This window comes from Haliaeetus leucocephalus, unplaced genomic scaffold (assembly GCF_000737465.1).
Source record: "Haliaeetus leucocephalus isolate CR32 unplaced genomic scaffold, Haliaeetus_leucocephalus-4.0 Scaffold92, whole genome shotgun sequence".
NCBI classification, from domain to species: Eukaryota; Metazoa; Chordata; class Aves; order Accipitriformes; family Accipitridae; genus Haliaeetus; species Haliaeetus leucocephalus.
Genome location: NW_010972528.1, coordinates 5,693,489 through 5,712,727, shown reverse-complemented (window position 1 = coordinate 5,712,727; position 19,239 = coordinate 5,693,489). Strand labels below are relative to the sequence as shown.

General features: G+C 36.6%; 1 protein-coding gene across 3 annotated transcripts in view; it reads left to right on the top strand.

Moving 5' to 3' along the window:
- Nucleotides 1-12,997, top strand: part of CHD9 (chromodomain helicase DNA binding protein 9) — a 92,188-nt gene extending 79,191 nt beyond the window's left edge. For 2 of the 3 annotated variants that reach the window (XM_010584991.1, XM_010584979.1), the window contains 7 exons: nt 1,901-2,173; nt 2,993-3,161; nt 4,274-4,413; nt 4,928-5,149; nt 5,939-6,067; nt 8,103-8,207; nt 10,319-12,997. In XM_010584991.1, coding sequence (XP_010583293.1) covers nt 1,901-2,173; nt 2,993-3,161; nt 4,274-4,413; nt 4,928-5,149; nt 5,939-6,067; nt 8,103-8,207; nt 10,319-11,182 — 1,902 coding nt within the window. In that variant the 3' untranslated portion in view covers nt 11,183-12,997. The remainder of the gene's footprint in view (nt 1-1,900; nt 2,174-2,992; nt 3,162-4,273; nt 4,414-4,927; nt 5,150-5,938; nt 6,068-8,102; nt 8,208-10,318) is intronic. The other variant, XR_775480.1, reaches the window with a different exon arrangement.
- The last annotated feature ends 6,242 nt before the right edge of the window (nt 12,998-19,239 follow it).

The following is a 19,239-nucleotide window of genomic DNA, read 5'->3' as shown; positions in this document are numbered from 1 at the left end:
ACCACTTTGAAAAACAGGGTTGTAGGGGAAGGTGGGCTGTGACAATAGTATTCAATTAAGTATGTTAAAACCATACCACTGAGTTGTGGGGAGATCTTGGAAAAAAACAGAATTTTGTTCATGGTAGATTACAGTAAAATTATGACAAAGCATTTTATACATCACTTGTATAGCTGTATCTGCAAAAGAGAGAATGTTCACATAGGAAACAACTTTAAAGGAAGCATATTTAAGATCAAGATGAGATAATTTATCAGGTATTTGGATCATCTTAAGTCCATGAGAGGAATTGTTTAGAGTAGTCCAAAAGAATGTAAAAAATGAAACAGAGCAAGAAATTGGTCAAGCTAAGTATTACAACAAATTTCTTAATGGTAGTAGGACTCATTCAGCTACATTGCAAAATCCTAAGTCATGTTAAAGCATAGGCTGGCTGAAGCACTGAGGTAATACAACTTTTATGTTAAAATTTAACTATATGATTCTATATGTGAATTAGTGATATTCTGAACTATACTTTGAAAAGATACTAACACCAAGTGACTGGAAATTCATCTTGTTTGAAATAAATACTGAATATTTTTAAGCTCTTTAGTCATATCTGAATTTCTATGGCTGACACAGCTTGGAAGACCACAGAGCAGTTTCTGACGCTTTCAATTGCTAGCTTAACTAAGAAGATGAAGCAAAAATTGTGAATTGCTGGAATGCCAGCTCACTACATAAACTTCGACTGAGACATACTTTTGAATAGATTTCTGTCCTGATGTATAAGGAAAATGAGACTGTTTCGGACATTTTCTGGGTCTGAAAAATCTACTTGCTTTTATAGTCAGTGTTACACTTGGAGATTTTCGTGCGTGACTTTTTTTTAAGTGTAGGAAACCCCATATAATGTTAACTTCTATGACTTCTTTTGATGCTTATATTTTTCAATAGTTCTAAAGAAATTTTAGCATGTTTTATCATGTTTAGTGTGTTGCTAGGCATATGCTCTATATAAAAAAAAGTACACTGGCGTTCCAATAAAAAAACTATTTCAAAGTTGGCAATCAGCTTGAAAATTCAGAACCAGATCACAAGGTTGTAATGAAGTAAAAGCTTCAAGGTCAAGCAGTTGAGGAAAGTCTGAAAAGGAGAGCAATGCAGGAGACAAAAGGTTGATGAAATGGGGAAAAGAGATGTAGGATCTGAAGTTCAGGAGCTTTTAGTTGTTATTACGTTTGCTCCTTGAAGATGTTTTTAAATATAAATACTACCTTTCAGAATTTTTGAATGTTCATTTTGAGAAGGGGAGTATAACTTTCATATCACAGGTGCTTGGCAGATTGTGAAATAAGATATTTGGAGTGTACAAAATCAGACTTTTTTTAAATATAGGGGACGGTCTTGAACTTGGTAAAAAAATGTTTGCTTCCAGAACAGTTAATTTTAGCGTTCACATTTTTTATTTGACAAATAACTGCTCTCTGAAATTATCAGAAAACCTGGTAGTTTCTGGAGTCTACATGTACTTAGCTGATTGTACTGGGACTTGAGATTTATGTATTATGCAGGTGTGTGAAGTTGGATTTGTGTGTGGCATCTAAAGAGTGTGAATGAGTAATAATGTGGTTTCAAAAGCTAAAATGAGATGTGAATAAAAGTCTGTAGATTTCCTTTTATAAATGCTGTTTGACGGGTATGTTACGGTGCTGCAATTAAGTACAGAGATGGCTTTCACATAGTTTTACAGGGAATCGGTACAAGTCCAGGAACTTAGAAATCTTTTAAGTCCAAGTCCAGTGATTAAAAAGTTGTTATTTCTCTTCCTTTTAGAATTAGAAGATAATACATAAATGTAATGTGTACAGTGTTGGTAAGCATTACTCTTACAAAAATATTTTCTCTTGTTTTTTAGGATCGAGTTATGATTAATCGACTTGACAGTATTTGTCAAACAGTGTTGAAAGGTAAATGGCCTTCAGCAAGAAGGAGCTATGACAGCAATACGGTGGCATCTTTCTACACAACCAAGCTTCTGGATAGCCCCGGTGCAGCTGCAGATTACAGTGAGCCCAGCGCACCAACACCCCCTCTTGCAGGTGTTAAAGAAGAATATGATCAATCACCACAGATGTCAAAGGTGAAGAAGCATGTACGAGAAAAGGAGTTTACAGTGAAAATCAATGACGTATGTTTATTTTTATTGCCCTAGGACCTGATTGCGATTGCGGTGTGAGGCATGCTTTACCTGCAAGTGGCTGCCTGCTCTCACTCTCACTTCCTTCACACACTTGTTTGTGGGTATTTGGGTCTGCTGCTTCTGGGCATTGAGTGTTTGGGTTTGGGGTTTGGGGTTTTTTGGGTGGGGGGGGTAGGGTGGGGGGGTTAGTTTTTTCTTTTTTAATTTGCATAAGCCACTGGAAGGAATCGTTATTTCTCTCTCTGAAATTAAATTTTACCATTCTGGTGCTTCTTCAGAGAAGCCTGTTTTATGCTGTTTCTAAGAAATCTTGTTAGTAAGAAAAGGTATTTCTGTTGTTTGGTGTTTTAAACATTTCAGCATGTCCTATCCAGCAAGCACTTTATTATTTCATGGCCTTTTAGAGGTTATAGGTAAATTTCCCAGTTTAAATGCAGGCTAGAAGCTTCAAACATTTTTCTTGTCTGTAGTTTGAGACATGTTTGTAGCACACAAAAATGTATGAAAAATTCCTCTTGTAATTGGGTTTCACATTTCTTTAGGAAGGTCGACAGCTGTTCAGTGTCTGGATTTTTTCAGTTAAGATAGTAGATAATTCAAAATTTATATGCATATAAGCAATTCCATGACATTTCTGTTGAGATTTGTTCTTTACATGGACAAGAAGCAAGACTTGTTTTAAGGTCTAACACAATGTTTTCATTTTTCCTCAATTCTTCTGGAGTAACTGTATGTGAGAATCCTGATTATGAAGTAGTCGTTTCTGCTTCAGAAGAGACTCTTCTAACCCTAGCATTTATTTAACAGGAAGGTGGTTTGAAATTGACTTTTCAGAAGCAGGGACTGTCTCAGAAAAGGCCATTTGAAAGCGAGGAAGGTGCACTGGGACAGCAGCAATACCTGGCTCGGCTACGTGAACTCCAGAATGCTTCAGAAACCAGCCTTGTCAACTTCCCAAAATCACTTCCCAAATCAGGTACATAAAATGTTAGAGGGCATAAGGGATTAGTATTAAATCTTACTTTCTGGGTTCTTCTGTCGGTCTCCATGTATAGGCAGTGGAGAGAGATGTTTGCAGTGTTACTTGTTCTAAACTGCAGTCTTGGGGCAATTCTCTCCAGTGTGTTAAGGAAACCAGGCACCTAAGTTAAGGCACGAGGTTGGACCACATGAATACTCTCTCACAGCATCAGTTACTGTAATATTCATTTATTAGAAGGATGCCATTACATATTAGAAACACCCCCACAAGAAGATTTTAATAATTGCAATGTCCATCACTGTTCACTGACAGTAATCCATGTAACTCGGAACTTATTGTGGCTAGTTTCTAAGAAAGATGAAGAGTTCTAGATTTCGGTCTCTGTCAGTTTGCATTCTTCATATTCTTTCCTGTGTCTAATGTAAAGAAACAGTGGAGGATAATAATCTAGAACCAATTTTTGACTTACAGCCAAAAAATTAAAGTTATTTTCTTAAAAAAAAAAACCCAAAAAACCAGTAGGTGTACACTGACAAGTAAAAACAAGCCTAAATTAAGCAGTTAAAATTTGGATTAAAATATTTGCAATTATTATAATTAGGTGCTCGATTTCACCAGCATCTGATTAAATGACTGCAATTCATTGAGATTGCATACATACATGGATGAGAACATTCCCTTTAAAAAAAAAAATACTAGCCTTCACTTGCATTTTGTACTTTCTTCTTCCTTTGCAACATACCATTAAGGTCTTGTTATAAACGTTTATTTAGGGATGTCTGCCTGTGTGTGTGCGTGTCTGTGTGTGTGCGTGTCTCTGTGTAATGTCAGAAGTTCTTAACAGCTCTCCTCCCTGTACAGATTTATTTGGAGGGGGTAAGGGGCAGTAATAGGAAGCTTTCATAGTAGAGTGGCTTTTCAGATCCTGATACTAATAGTGTTTTAAACAGTCATAAAACAATAGGCAATTTCTGTTAGATATTACATGTAGAAATTACACGCACTTGCACTATTTCAAGTAATTTTATTTCCTTTTTTATTCAGACATGTTTTTTGTTATAAACAGCTGAAGCATCTGACACTAATTTTATTGCATCATTAATTAGGTACTTCCAGTCACTTAACAGCCAGTGCCAATGGAGTCATAGTTGACAGTCAGCCTGTAGTCAAAAAGAGAAGAGGAAGAAGGAAGAATGTGGAGGGAGTTGATGTCCTCTTCATAAATAGAAATAAACAGCCTAATCATGTAAGTAAACTTGATTTTTTTTTTTTATCCAAAAAAAGGTCAAAATTACTGTTAGTCCCTTAACTGAGCATAACTGTCTGTCGAGATACAGCACTTCCTTACTCAGAACTGTTGGGTTTGGGGTTTTTTGGTGAAAAATTTCACTGACAGTTTATGACTACACAAATGAGAACTGGTATAGTTTTACTAAATATTAGATATATACAATATTGATAACTATTATTAAAAATAAATTTAATTCTAGTTTTGATGAACTGTAATTAACAACATACTATTACAAACTTGATATTTGACCTAGCAATACTTTCTGACATCCTTTACTGTAACATCTGTTACAGGATCTGATGATACAGTGACTTAAAGGGAGTTATCTATGGCATGAGTAGTCTTACTGAGTCCTTGAGTGTGTGCATAAGGATCTGCAGGACTGTGGCCTTCATTGTATTATATATGAAATAATTGTGATGGTTTGTTTTCTGTGGAGAACTTAATCAAATGTTTTTAATTTCTCCAGGTTAATCCAGGTATTAACTCCTGTCAAGTTGCTGCAGGAATAAACCCAGCACTCACTTACACGCAGTCCCAAGGCATGCTTGATGCAGAGAGTCCAGTTCCTGTTATTAACCTAAAAGATGGAACAAGGCTTGCAGGTGATGATGCCCCCAAAAGAAAAGATTTAGAAAGGTGGCTTAAAGAACATCCTGGATATGTTGAAGATTCAGGAGCTTGTATTCCTGTGAGTATTCCTTTCAGCTGTGCTTAAGCTAAATATTAGAACATTTCTTATAAAATATATTTGGAATTTTATTCTATTTTACAGGGAATTATTCCTTCTTTGTTCTTCTGTTTTGTTTAGGAAAAAGGAAAAGTCCGTTTCTGTTTACATAATTTTAACTCCGCAAGCCTTCCTTTTCCCTCACAAACGTAATTGCTAAGCAAAGCAATACTAAGCAAAGACATTTGATCTTTGTCTAATTTCACCTAAGATTAAAAAAACTATCTCAGATAAGAAAACTCTTATTACCATGATACTGATGATGTGAGCTGAAAATGTGTAACAGTGTATTTTGTGATGTGCGAGAGGATTAAACACTTTACTGTGAGATGCATCTCATACCTACATTACAGTGCTATGGTAGTGATGTTTGTTTGTGGGTATGATGTTCTCATTATGTTACCTCTGAATTTGAGAGTTGTTAATGTTGAACATGATGTAAGAAAATCATATGTATGACATCTGGAATAACAACCTTATTTCTCCATAAAGATGTTATAATACAAAACAGTAGCAACATTCCTGATAGTTAAAGCACTGTGTAGAGGCATCAGAAAGAGGATTTAGTGCTGTTTATTGGTCTGCTTATTGTATAACTGTGATTAGTAAATTAGGATTGTTACTAAAATACTTGTGAAATTGAAGATGACTTCAAATGAATGCCTGACTCAAGAGAATGCACAGATATCTTACAATTTTTAAAACAGTTATATCGGAAAGTTAAATGCCTTTTTAATTACTTTATAACAGAGGATGCAGTTGCATGATGGGAGGCCCAAACAAAAAAGACACCGTTGTCGAAACCCTAATAAACTGGACGTTAATAGTTTGACTGGGGAAGAACGTGTTCAGCTCATAAATAGAAGAAATGCAAGAAAGGTATTCATAATACTGTTCCCATTCTGATGTTACCGAAACGAATAGTTACCTGAAATGAAGAACTCTATACACTACACTTGCTAAAATACTGTGTGTAAACAAAAGGTTTTTGTTTTAAGGTTTTGGAACAGAGCAAGAAAGTCAATGAGAATCTTCTAGTAACCGTTTTGCAACTGTGAAAATATGTAAGATATAGCTAGAAACTTGCCCTGTGGTTTATGTTTATATAGAATTGAACGCTCAATATGTTTCAGTATTTGTGCTGTTGACTAATACAGAGGCATGGCCACTGAAATACATGTTGTTCTGATCGGAGCAGCAACATTTCAGAAGTTCTAAATTTTGTGTACATCTCATTACTACTTCTGACATGATTAAAATTATATTGGTAGTGTGTCCTGCATAGAAACTTGTCCATTGGATTTGCTTAAATCCTGTGTACTGGATTATTTTGCTTTTTTTTTCTTTTTTTCAGTTATCTCTGGCAGTTGACCTTTATGGTTCACCAGTATATATCCGTTGTAAATCACATTGCTAGATTAAACAGTAGCGTAACAGGGGAACAAAAGTAGAAGGGGAATTCTTCTATGAAATCCCAACACTGGAAGATGGGAGACCAGGTGTTGAAATCAAGTTTTTGGACAGGTGATCGAAGTTTGGGAAATGCATAATGCGTTTGAATAAGCTTTGGGGAAGGCTAAAGGCAATATTCAAGAAAAGCATGCAGAACATTACTGTTTATTGAACAAATTTGGACAGATATGTGGGATGGTGTCTTTGAATGTCAGTGTAGTACCAGAGCAGCAGTCCAGTAGGGAGTCTTTGAGGTATTATGTCAATGTATGGAGCATTTTCTCTTGTGATACTGCTAGCTTTTCTTTTTGTTAGAGACCAGTTGCAAGGAAACCAGGAATTTTTTTTATGCTGCTATATTAAGGTCAGAAGCTTTGTGCATCTGTAGAGAAGAGTGAGGCAGAATCTGAGAGTCTTTCATCTCTTCAGTGCATTGAGACAGCAGCTCTAAAGAGGAACCTGTATGGTTGCTAGTCTCTTGAAAAACAGACCCTTGGCTGCTCTATAGCAAGCTGTGCCCTGAGGAATTTTTTCAAAGTTGATGATCAAGGAGTGAGAGATTTGATCTGTGCTTACTGTAAAAGCCTGTGTTTTCATGATGGCTTTTTTTTCTGTAATAAATTTCCACACCATAGTTGAGACGTGTATTAACTTCAGTTTTCCCATTTATAACCTGTCCCTGACTCCTCTGCATCACCAAACTCATTTTGTCTCATTTTCTTTTTCAGTTCAGTTACCCATTTAGTAGCAGGGGGTGAGGGGATCAAAAGTAGCCTAGAAAATGTTAGTTTAAGTTGCAGTTTATAGAGAAAGTTGAGCAGAAACTGGAATTCTTTTTTTCTTTCTACTTTATACCATTTCGTCTTTGTTTCTGGATCTGAGTAATACCTCTGATTAATTTGAAAGCTTACTTTCCTGCTTATATGATTTTATTAGGACATGCTGTCTAGCAATCTTGTCCTTTTTTGCATGAAGAAAATACAAGAAATAAATTTCACAAGAGAAGCAGAGTCTCTTAATGGAAGTATTTTTAGAAGTTGACTGAGGTGATAGAATAAAACTGATTTAGTGTATAAAGGAAGAGTTTAACAAGATTGTAGTTACAACCTTCTTGGTAATGTGTGGACCGCTATTGTTCTCTATTCATGTGGTTGCTCTTCCATTCATTGTGTGTCTAAATAAACTCTGATATTAAACATTAGTAGGAATGTCAAATATTGAAGTTGCAAAGTATGAGTTTAATAGATGAGTTTGAGTTTAGTAGATTTAGAACAAATCAAGAGTATCTCATATATGCTGCGAGGAATCAGTCAAAAGCTCTGTCATACTCCTTGATAATTTAAAGTGAGATTTTATTTGTATTGTTTTATATAAAAGGCAAAAATGAAAGTGTCAGGTATGAATGTTGCCTTTTTCTTACCAAATGAGAAGTATTTCCTGACTTCTATCTTCTGCTTCTCAGGTAGGGGGTGCGTTTGCTCCCCCTCTGAAGGATCTGTGCAGGTTCTTGAAAGAAAATCCAGAGTATGGAGTGGCTCCTGAATGGGGAGAAGTTGTAAAACAGTCTGTGAGTATTTGCAGAATAAGATAACTATGACATCAAATGTATCATAAAAACAAACAAGGCAAACAGGAGGAAAAAAAGCATGCCAAAAGGCATGCTTTTCATTTCTGGTATTATATTAAATGTGGAATGTGGGTCAATTTTAGCTTTTCTTCTGCCAGCTCAGTTCTGTAACTTGGTTTGCTGACACAGCTGTGAGTAGGAGGAAGGGAGGGACAGTGGCTGGCAATCCCCAATTAGAGATTTGGTTGAAGGTGTGATAGTACTGTGACTTCTTTCTCTCATAAATGTAGCCTTGAAGTTTTTTGGAAAGGTTTTAGCCCACAGAATACTTTCTTATTCTTATAGTTAGGAAGAGAAATATAATTTTAAACATTTCTTTTACTTTTTAATTAATTTACTTTCAGTGTGTACCTTTAAGAAATACTATCCTCAATCAAACTTTTAATCAAGTATTAATATAGCTATCTTCTACTACTTAGAATTTCTATTTTTTATTTCTTAGAGGTTTTGATTTTTTAGCTAAAAACTAGCATTGAGATTCCAGTGGAGGGAACAAGGTTAATATATTAATGTATTTTTTGGAGTAGGTCTGCATGACTTCAGTGTTGCTCATGTATTCCTTCTGTATGGATTACCAGCAAAGTTAGTGATAAGATTTCCCTGGTAGTCCTGAGCCAGCTTCTTACTTGGCAGCAAGATGCATTCAGTGTGTTTGAGGTTTGTACTTCATTAAATTTAAAAGAAGAAAGTGTTTTGACAGACTTCGTCCACAGTTCCAACAAGACACCAGGCATACATTTTCATTACAGGAACTACTATATAGCTGGTATCTCTTTTCTTTTAAGTGTCACTGGTTCAAGTATGGTGTATGGTCCTGAGTTCATTCCCTGTTTGCCTTGAAGATAAGGACACATTCTGAACTTCAAAAAGTTGTGTTGTATAATAAAGAATGGTTTCTGAGTAACCCAGTTACTCTTCCATTCCATGTGTCTAACAGAAGTGAGGATGGCTTTGTCAATATTCTTGCGAAGTCTATTTTCTCACCGACTATAACTTGTCAGAAGCGTATTTTATTTATACTGCATCTTCAGCCTCTGGCAAAGAAATTACGAAGTTAATTTTTTTTTCTAGTTCATTGTCAACAGAACTTGTAATCTTTCTGTGAAGTTCTAAGTGCCAATCTCTCCAGTACCCTTGTGGGACATTCTGATAGAAAAATAGGTAACTAGGAACAGGGTTAGACTGCAGTGAGTAAAGGTATAAATAATAGCAGAATTACTTTCAGAATTTAGTGGTTATCCACAGGACAGAACAACAGAGCATGAGTTCTGAATGCCTCTGGTTGTATTAGAGTAGTTTAAAGATATTTGCTGGGGAAAAAAAGACCATTGTAGTGTGGAGGTGAGTAATAGTTGGATCTTAATGACTGCTTTTTTTAAGAGGAATTTTCAAGACAATGCATTTCAAAGAGAATATTAATGTCCATTGCAATTCTTTCTTCCTCATGAGGTAGGAGTGCTTACAGAGGTGAAGTAATACTGTGCAAGCCCCAAAAAGAAGTGCTCTGAATTTCATTTTACTTGAACTTGAGTCTTTACTGTTTATTCTTAGGTTTAAGGATAAAGTGAACTGTGAGGACATTAAACAGACACTGGCAATAATAAAAAGGGCTTGGAGATTGTTGGTTTGTGTGCAATCACACATTTGTATTTAACTTCAAATTGAGTAACTAATTTTTTTTTAATTAAACTGTCATGATTGGAATGTGGTAATATTGCAAAGCAGTGCTGGTTTAGATCTTAAATTGAGATTGCTCTTATAATTAGCTATGTTTGGCTTGATTTGCAAACAAACCCCTAGGGTTGAGTTAGCAGAAGGTCTGAGAAGATACCTGTGTAGTCCTCACTGTGGAAATGGACCTTTAGACATTTGAGATGTGATAGCACAAAGTCACCACAAATTCCAGTGAGTTGTCTGGAGATCAAGCTGCTGTGCTAACATGCCAGAATAATCTTTGACACTGTTACTGTATGCTTGGGGCTTCTGTTTGCTTGTACTTTTCCATCCTTAAGCTCTCAAAATACTAAAAATACCCAATGTGTCTCTTGCAGGGATTTCTTCCAGAAGGTATGTTTGACCGTATTCTCACTGGACCTGTTGTGCGGGAAGAAGTAAGCCGGAGGGGAAGGCGCCCCAAAAGTGAGATTGCTAAGGCAACAGCAGCTGCAGCAGCTGCCACCGCTGCAAGTGTATCAGTTAACCCTCTGCTAGCTAACGGATTGCTTCCAGGAGTGGATCTGCCTAGTCTTCAGGCCTTACAACAAAACCTGCAAAACCTGCAGTCGCTGCAAGTAACAGCAGGATTAATGGGAATGCCAGCTGGCTTAACTACTGGAGGAGAAGCGAAGAACATGGCTGCCATGTTCCCCATGCTGCTGTCAGGGATGGCTGGATTACCAAACTTGCTGGGCATGGGAGGACTTCTAACAAAGTCTACAGAATCTATTTCAGAGGAAAAAAAGGGAAGCGATTCAAAGGAGGCAGATAAAAAGAAAGAAAGGACAGAAGACCAAAATACAGATACTGGTGGTGAAAACTCTGTTTCAAGTTCTCCTTCAACATCCTCTGCTGCTGCAGCTGCCAATCCTCTCTCTCTTAACCCATTACTTTTGTCCAACATACTTTACCCAGGGATGCTTCTCACTCCAGGCCTTAATCTTCATATCCCAGCTTTGTCTCAGTCTAATATTTTTGATGTACAGAACAGTGAAAGCAATGACACAGGCTCAGCCAAGCCCACAGAAGAAAAGGAGGAAAATTCTAGGGTTAGAGATCAGGAAGACAAAGGGGGAACAGAGCCAAGCTCTCACAATGAAAACAGCACAGATGAGGGTTCAGAGAAAGCAGATGCTTCATCTGGATCTGATAGTACATCGTCTTCATCTGAGGATTCAGATTCTAGCGATGAAGACTGACCCCAGACTCTGCACTTAAATTATAAACTGATTTTGAATTTATTCTTTAATTATTTCATTGTAAATAACCCAGTGTTGAGTGCATCAATGATTTACTGACAGAACATTTCAGTATTTGTTTAGAAGTGCAAACTGCTTTCAGAGACGTTTTGCATGTAATATTTCTTGAAGTTCATAAGTTTCTGAACTTGTATGTACTATCAAATACACAATGGTGTAAAATTACAACAAAAGGCATTATAATTTTGTTGGGGGGTTAATTTTATGAAAATAATGCTCAAGTAAGAGCTGTATATTTAATATATTTGCAGTGAACACAGAATACTTTATGCATATTATTGATTTAATTTGAATATAGTTTTACAGCCTCCTTGACACTTATAATTTACAGATCAAAACTCAGCAATAATTTGGGCAGCTAATGAATGTCATGAAAGCTGTAGAATCTACATCACCATCCATTGCTTTAATTACATGAAAATGCTCTAGTGTTGTGATGCACTGCTGTTTCCAATTCAGGTACAAGTGTGTTTAAAAGAAGATAAATTTTTCCCAATCAGCCAATTAAACTGGCTACCTGTTACCTCAGCTGAGTTAGTTTAGGAAGTTTACATTGGTTTCTATTACTTGTTTTCAGGTTTTGTTTTGTTTTCTAAAGACATCCTGTATATCATGTTAACATCTGAGTTATTTGAGATATGACTGTTGGTGGTTTTTTTGCCCTTATTATAACTGTTCTCTTTGACAGCAATAAGGGGAAATTAAAGCAAAAACTGTCTTATCTCATGCTACTTGGCACCATGTAGATCTATTTAGTTTACACCTTGCAAGGTTTTGGGCTCCCTCTGCAGAATTAAAAGTCCCAAAATGAGGAGTAGTTTCCCCAAGACTCAGAATAGGCAAACTGTCATAAAGTGCCACTGAAAAGACCTTTCAACACTGCATACTTCATGTAAAAATTGTTTGTTTGCTTTGTTTGTGTAGATTTCTATTTGTGTTTTATGTCATAAAACCTCCTGGAGTTACCAGTTAATAAATGGCAAATAAAGTATAGATAGTTTTGAACTCCTTTTGAGTTTAAACTTCTCTGCAGATTTAAATCTGACTAAATATTAATATTACCCAAAATCATTATTGGGATATCACTTCATATATTATGCTGAGTTACCCACTAAAGAAAAAGCACTTTGAATAGTAAGAAAGACAAATTATTCCTAGAAACCACAGTAACAGGGCGTAAGGCATCTGCTTAAGTCCAAATCCTTAGAACCCTTTGCTATATAAAATCTGTCTAATATTTGATGTGTGATATGATTCCTCCTTCTTCTTAAGCTGCTATTACTCTGACACAGTTGAGGCCCAGATTCACATTTACAGAAGTTCTGAACTGACTGATAATTCAGTTGACCTTGGTTACATCGTTTGTGGTCCAAGAATAGGCAAGTGTTAAGAGAAAATAGATACAGGTACTAGTAGAAGTCATTGAAAAAGCTTTACAAAGGGATAAATTTAAAAATAAAAAACAAAAACTGTATATTTTGATATAGTTCTGTTGCTTGCTTGTACAGTAAAACAACTGTGTTGTTTTTTATCAAGAACTTTACCAATGAAATATAAGTTTCTATGTGCAAAATAACTAGCCCCATGATTAGAAGCAGTATTACATGTAATTACACAATTATACAAGTACCATTTGGATTGTGCTGGTTACGTATTTTCCCAAATAGTATTCTGATATTTGGCCCTTCATGCAGTGTCTTAGCAATAGTGAAAATTAAAAACTGCCAAGAGAAGGGGGTAGCAATTCTTCATCATGAAAAAAAAAAAGTATTTCATATTTAATATTTTGCCCTTTGTAATATAGCACTTTTATTTAACTAGGATGCATTTATGAAATAGCCAAAGTTTTACAAACAGTTAGTAACTTAGTTTGCTGATGGAGTATGTCAACAATACCATTACTTCCCATCCTTATCCCACAAAACAAATCCTAAATCTTGTGGCTAAAACCTAATTTATATCAGATTTATGAAATAAAGTATTTTCCTAATTATGGTCAAGTGAGTTTGGTTACCATTCTAGTGATTCTTTCTATGTAATAAGGCAATTACAGTTCCAAGTAATGAAGGTTGATGTAGACTTGAACATAATGTATTGGGTTTATTTTTAATCACTTTGAACCAGAAGGGGAAAAAATGTCCCACTATCAGCTAAACTATATGCAAATACGGTTGTATAAAGTTAAGGGTTATAAGGAAACCTCAGTAGAATTACACTAATACTGAAGTTAAAATTAAAAGGATATCCAAGGTGATGATAAAGTGTGTGTTGGTAGTTACTAAAAGAACTTTAGCTGTTATTGCCTTGTATTTCTATCCCTTGTTTCAGGCTTCATGATCCAAGTCCTAGTCCAGGTTTTTTTTTTTGGACATTTGCAATATTTGCCAGTTGTGTTCTGTGTAGTCTGAATTTGCTTTCTGTAGTTGAACAAGCGTCTTAAAAAGTCATTTGTAATTTATTGAATTACTTTCTATGATGTTCTATAGAGCAAATGGAAGTTTAATTATTTTTTATTAAACATATTCTTTGACTACCCATGATGTCGGCCTCAATATGTGAAAATAATGCTGTGTAAGGATTAAAAATGTATCTTTCAGCAGCAAAAGTTAAGTGTTAAGCTTTAAACCAAAATTATTCTTAAGACCTTAAAAAAAAAATTAAAAAAAAAAAATTAAAGCCAAGTCCCTTGCTCCATCCCCTGCCCAAGACCATGCTTTACTGTTGTATAATTTTTCTGGGAATCAATTTCCTGTAATTCTGTTGTCTTACAAACAAAATAAGCTGTTGTTCAGCCCTTCAGTAGTTACAGTTAGAAGGGAATATACAGTCTAGGTTCTGGTCCAAAAGTTGACTTAATTTGAACTAACGATGCATCTCATGTTCCAGGGTAAGCATGTTGGCAGTGGAGTAGCTTTGAATCTTTTTTTTTAAAACTCTGGATTACTATCCACATGTTTACTAAATCTGTTAATTATTTACACAACACTTAATGTTGCTATTTTTCATATATTTCATACAGGGCATGGACACTTCTCCTGAACACAAGTTGTCTCCTGGTTGTCAGGTACCTTCTTGTTTTAACCTGTCATTGCACTACGATGATTCAGTGGTATCCATCTTATTTATTCCAGTCTGAATTTTGTCTTCAGATCATGATCACCCTTTTTGAGCTTCTCCTTTCTCAAATCTGTACACAGGTGGTAAAAATGCACATATGCGTATGAGCTCTGTTCTCATCTTCTCCTGTTTCTTTTTTCCTTGGAAGTCCTGAAGAATCCCTAATAGTATGTTTTAAATTTTTTTTTAAAAGGTTTTATAAAAAAACCCCGTGTATTTTTAAAAGGGGGGGGGGGGGGAGCAGAAAATTCATGTCTTGTAATTTTACAATCCAATCTTCTTACTCTGTAAATTAAAATATAACTAGATCTCTTTTTCAATGAAACTTATTTCCAAGGAACAGATGATATAGGCATAGTATTGGCATTTAATTACTTGCACTCCTTGGAACTTTTTTGAAACCGTATTGATATGATGATTAGATGAGACTATTAATAAGGTGTCCCAGGCAAATTCCTGTCCGATTTATTGTATCTTGTCTCTGAGAAAAATTTCTGCCATGTTATTTAGTAATACAGTTTCGATTTATTGCTCAGTACAACAGTACTGATACACCATCAAAATGAATGTTTACTTCTTAAATGCCTGCATTTAAGCTGTAGTGAGATGAAGTGTGCCTGGTGTACGTGGTTAATATAAAGGGATCTGCAGTGTAGCATTATATGAAGGTATTGTGATGTGAAAGTTATTAACATTTAGTTGTATAAACAGTGCCTGATCTAGTTCTATTACACCTATAATTATCTTCAACATAAGCAAGCTGTATCAGTGTAATGTGGGACTGACACTGCTGTAGTTAACCAACACTTCAAATTTTACATCTGTACATTGTTGGGACATCGGGTTTATGCTGGTGTCTACAGAGGAGACTAAATATACTAGTGTTGCTATGGGAGTTTACAAAATAACTCTCCTGGCTTATCTAAATAGCCCTAACATTATACAGACAGGCGGTGTCACTTACTTGTCACATTTAGAGGACAAGGAAATAAAGATAATAGCTTTCCATAAATAAACAGTAAGAAAATCTTGATCACTTTGTTTCTACCTAATGATTTGTAACATGAAATTTTTCTGTTAAAAGATGCAGCGAGGACTTCTGATTGATAAGTGTCTCTGATGACAAAGGTAAGTTTCATTTAACATTTCCCTGAGGAAGACTACTCTCTTAGGAGAAAATATTTTCTAGCTTTCAGTAATTCAAGTACATGTGAGATAAGTCTTTGAAAATATTGACAATATGCATAGAGGAAGAATGTTGAAATGCGTTGTAACTCTAGTGCTGTCAGTAAATTACATAGTTCATTACTGCCAAAAGTTCCAGCCTGCCAGAAGTGATAAACAATATTTTGATTGTTATATTTCAGCTTTTAACCCAGCATTTTAGGAACACTGTTCACTGAGAAATAAATACAAAGAATTGAGGAAAAATTTCCACAAAAAAGGGTGGGCTGAAGTCTTGAAATGGAGAAGTGCATACACGTAAGTACCTTCATTCAGAATAGTAGCGACCCTGGAACACTTTGACTTACGTAATTTAAATTTTAGCTTCAATTTAGAATATTTTATACTCTAGCTAGCTAACGTTCAGATTTCTTTTAAAAAATCCCAAACTACTTAGCATTAATCAAACTCTAGCATTTCTCTACTTAAAAGGAGCCAGGGACATTGTCATATTAGACAATTAAGGCTACGATTCTTTTTTTAACACTGCTTCCTTTCAGGCTCTCTCACCCAAGGAAGGAAGGAAAGTGCCATTTGTAAGATCCTGCCCTAAAGTTGTTCTGCAAAATGAGGACTGTTTTCCCCTGCCTTTTGTCTGCTTCAACTGTGAATGAGACCTAAGACTGCAGAATTCTCATTGAGTGTTCCAGGTAAGGTCTTTTGTGCGTAACCATTCTACAGTCTCTTCTGCATATAAGGGAGGCTGGTGTGGGAAATTCTTGGGATACTAATGTCAGATATGGTATCATCATCTCTCTTTCACCAGTGTTCACCAAAACTGATAGCAGGTCCTTAAGCTGTTTTCTGAGAAGAGAACAGCTTTTGATTTGGGAACTACTGTGTCAGCTCCTCTGCTTCACGCTGTTTGATCTCTGTTCAGCTGCTTAAAGCAGGTGGTAGGAGCTTGGCTTTTTGCTCCTCTAATCAGAGTTTCTAACTCCTAGTCCCTAGATAAGATAAGTGCACACTGCTTCATTTTTTTAATGCAGCAGCAATTCTAACCTAAATAAACTGATTTTTTTTTTTTTTTCTTTTTAGCGTTACGAATGTTTCTCAAGAGTCACGAGATGAAGAAACATTCTCCTTTTCAAAAAAGACAGGTGAAATCTTCAAGTAAACATTGGTTTTCATCAACTGAGGCTTAAGGTAAAATACCAAATGTTGGAAGATTCCCGATGAAGTCATGCACACTGACAAAACAGCTTTACAATTATCAGGAGACAGGCTGAGTTGGGAAGGTCCCAGAGAGAATACTGAAAGTTTTCTGGGATGTGTTTCTCTTCTACACATACTTCCAAGATTTGGTCATCTTGGTCTTTTCCTTACTAGGAGATCAGACTTTGCCTGGTATGTATCTAGCCTTATCTGGGAGGTCACTTTATTCCCCTGCAGGTAGACAACACTAACCACCATTTCAAAAATTTCTTGTCATAATCTTCACTACCTGGGGCCAGTGCATTCAGGGCCTGTGCTATGACTCTGCAATATTTGGTTGGCTTCAAGATTTGCTACCTGTTCCTTGTATTTTATGAGCGAAGTACAGTTTACTATCAAAGCCACCAGGATAGAAAGAATTTGAGGCCATTTGCCTTATTTTTGTGCAGCCCTGTTTTGAAGGTTCACTGGTTGTTCTGTGAGCTGCAAACGCCACCTGTGTCTCTGGAGTGCTACCTGTCTGAAGAGGTCAGCTTGCCACAGCTGCATTCCCCAGTGTGACATTAGCAGGGGCAGGAGGCACAAAACAAAGGAACACGTATGCCTGAAGCCCTTTGATGCTCAAAGTACCATTTGTAGTTCATACAGAAGTCCCATTTCGTAGCATGTTCATAAGCGAAGTTTCTGAAATTTCAAAACAGTAAAAAACATACTTTATTGTAGGATATCCTAGCAGCTGTCAAGGACCCAGACTGAGAGGATGTGTGTGGTATCCCCATTAGAGGTTTGCACTGGTGGTGACACTAGTGGCTGTAACTTATTCTTGGAATATTGGTAGATATAATATGGAATCCAGTAGTGGAAATTACTTAAGTCATTAACATGCCGAATGAGGCTCTCTTCCTATTGCAGTGTTCATGTTGAACATTGCTATTATCTTGAATAAAATGCTTGCCTCTTTCTAAGGGGAAAAAAGAGGAGAGAGTTGAAGTGGAGGAACAAGTGAAGTTAAGTCCTCAGGGGTGAAAAAAATTCCAGTGTCTGTTGTGTCTAAAATGTTTCTTGCCTGTTTTCAGTACACCATTAAATAAAAAATTACCTTTTTTTAAGTCTTCTACACAAGAGCAGTCAGGTTAAACCATTTATTTACAAAGACTGGATGCATAAAAACTTAGGGAAGTATGCAGGTGTAATCACAGCATAATAACCTTTAACTTCGGCTTTGTTTATTTTTTAATACTGTGGGGGTTTGTTACTTTTTTAATCCAGATGGTTTTGAAAGAGGGTAATGTTTGTCAGTAGAAAGTAAAGTACTCTAGTAAGTTATTGCTGCTTTCTGCTTTAACAAATACTATAACTCTAGCTTAACAGAAAAGCCCTACAGTATTATATGCAGACTTCTGGGTGCCTAGAGAGCATCCCATCAATGCCCTGTATACCTCAAAGCAGCTTGCTGCCTCACTGCAAAGTTCACAGATCCTCAGTGTTAAAAAAAAAAACCAAAAAAAAAAACCAAAAAAAAACTTCAGACCTTAGGTACAGCCTAACCATTAGTTTTTAATGTTACAGTGAAGTGGGCATGACACCCACGTTGTCCTGTCCGGCTGGGGTCTGCAGGCACAGCAGGACCCTCCTGCCGTCGCCATTGCCCAGTGCCAGCTCAGGCTTTCTGCTGCCATCTGGTGCTCTCACTGCTGGGTAGAAATGCATACTCATCCTGGAAAACATCTCAGGTTAGCCTAATCATCTTTTCTTGACATTTCTTTTTTCCCCTGAAGCTTTTATTGTTGTTAGCTTTGAAATGTTAGTAGTACAAAAGCAAACAGCCACAGTCAGTAAATCAAGTACAGTTTGTTGTACTCATCTCTTAATTCACATGTACCTGCTCTAGGACTGATTTCTCCTTAAGGCTCTCCCACTCCTGTGGGAGTCTCCTCTCCGCCTGGTAGGGCCTTGACAATAGGAGCTCTTGCTGTTACCCTTCCAGCATGTTGCTGCTCACCCTTTGAAATCACCTGATTCACTTCCAGTTATTGGGACAGCCATTTAAAAATTTTGACTCCACCAAAAGTGGTTCAAATCAAAAGTGAATCTTTGTTATTTTGTGGCCTTGTTTTGAAATTGGTTTTTCTTTGTAACGGTCTAAAACTCTTCAGATGGATCTGAAGAACTGAATGTCTTTGTTTCTACTTGGTTGTATAAATGCTCTGCACCGCTGCCTTTAACAGAACTCGACTTCATCCTCTTCCCGTTTTATTTAACGGTCCCTTACAATATGTAGCCAGCAGTGTTTTCGCTTTGCTCATGAAGAGCTCAAAACCGTACAGCGTGTGCGTGACCACTTTGTGCCATAACTCTGCCGTACCATCGGTGTTGGCACTCGTCCGTTACGCGTGAGGCCCGCCGGCCCTTCTGCTCCTCATCCCCGCAGAAGCAAGGCAGGTGACAGAAGGGGCAGTGGCATGCTCTCCCTCCGCCACATCACCCCGCCGCGCGGGTTC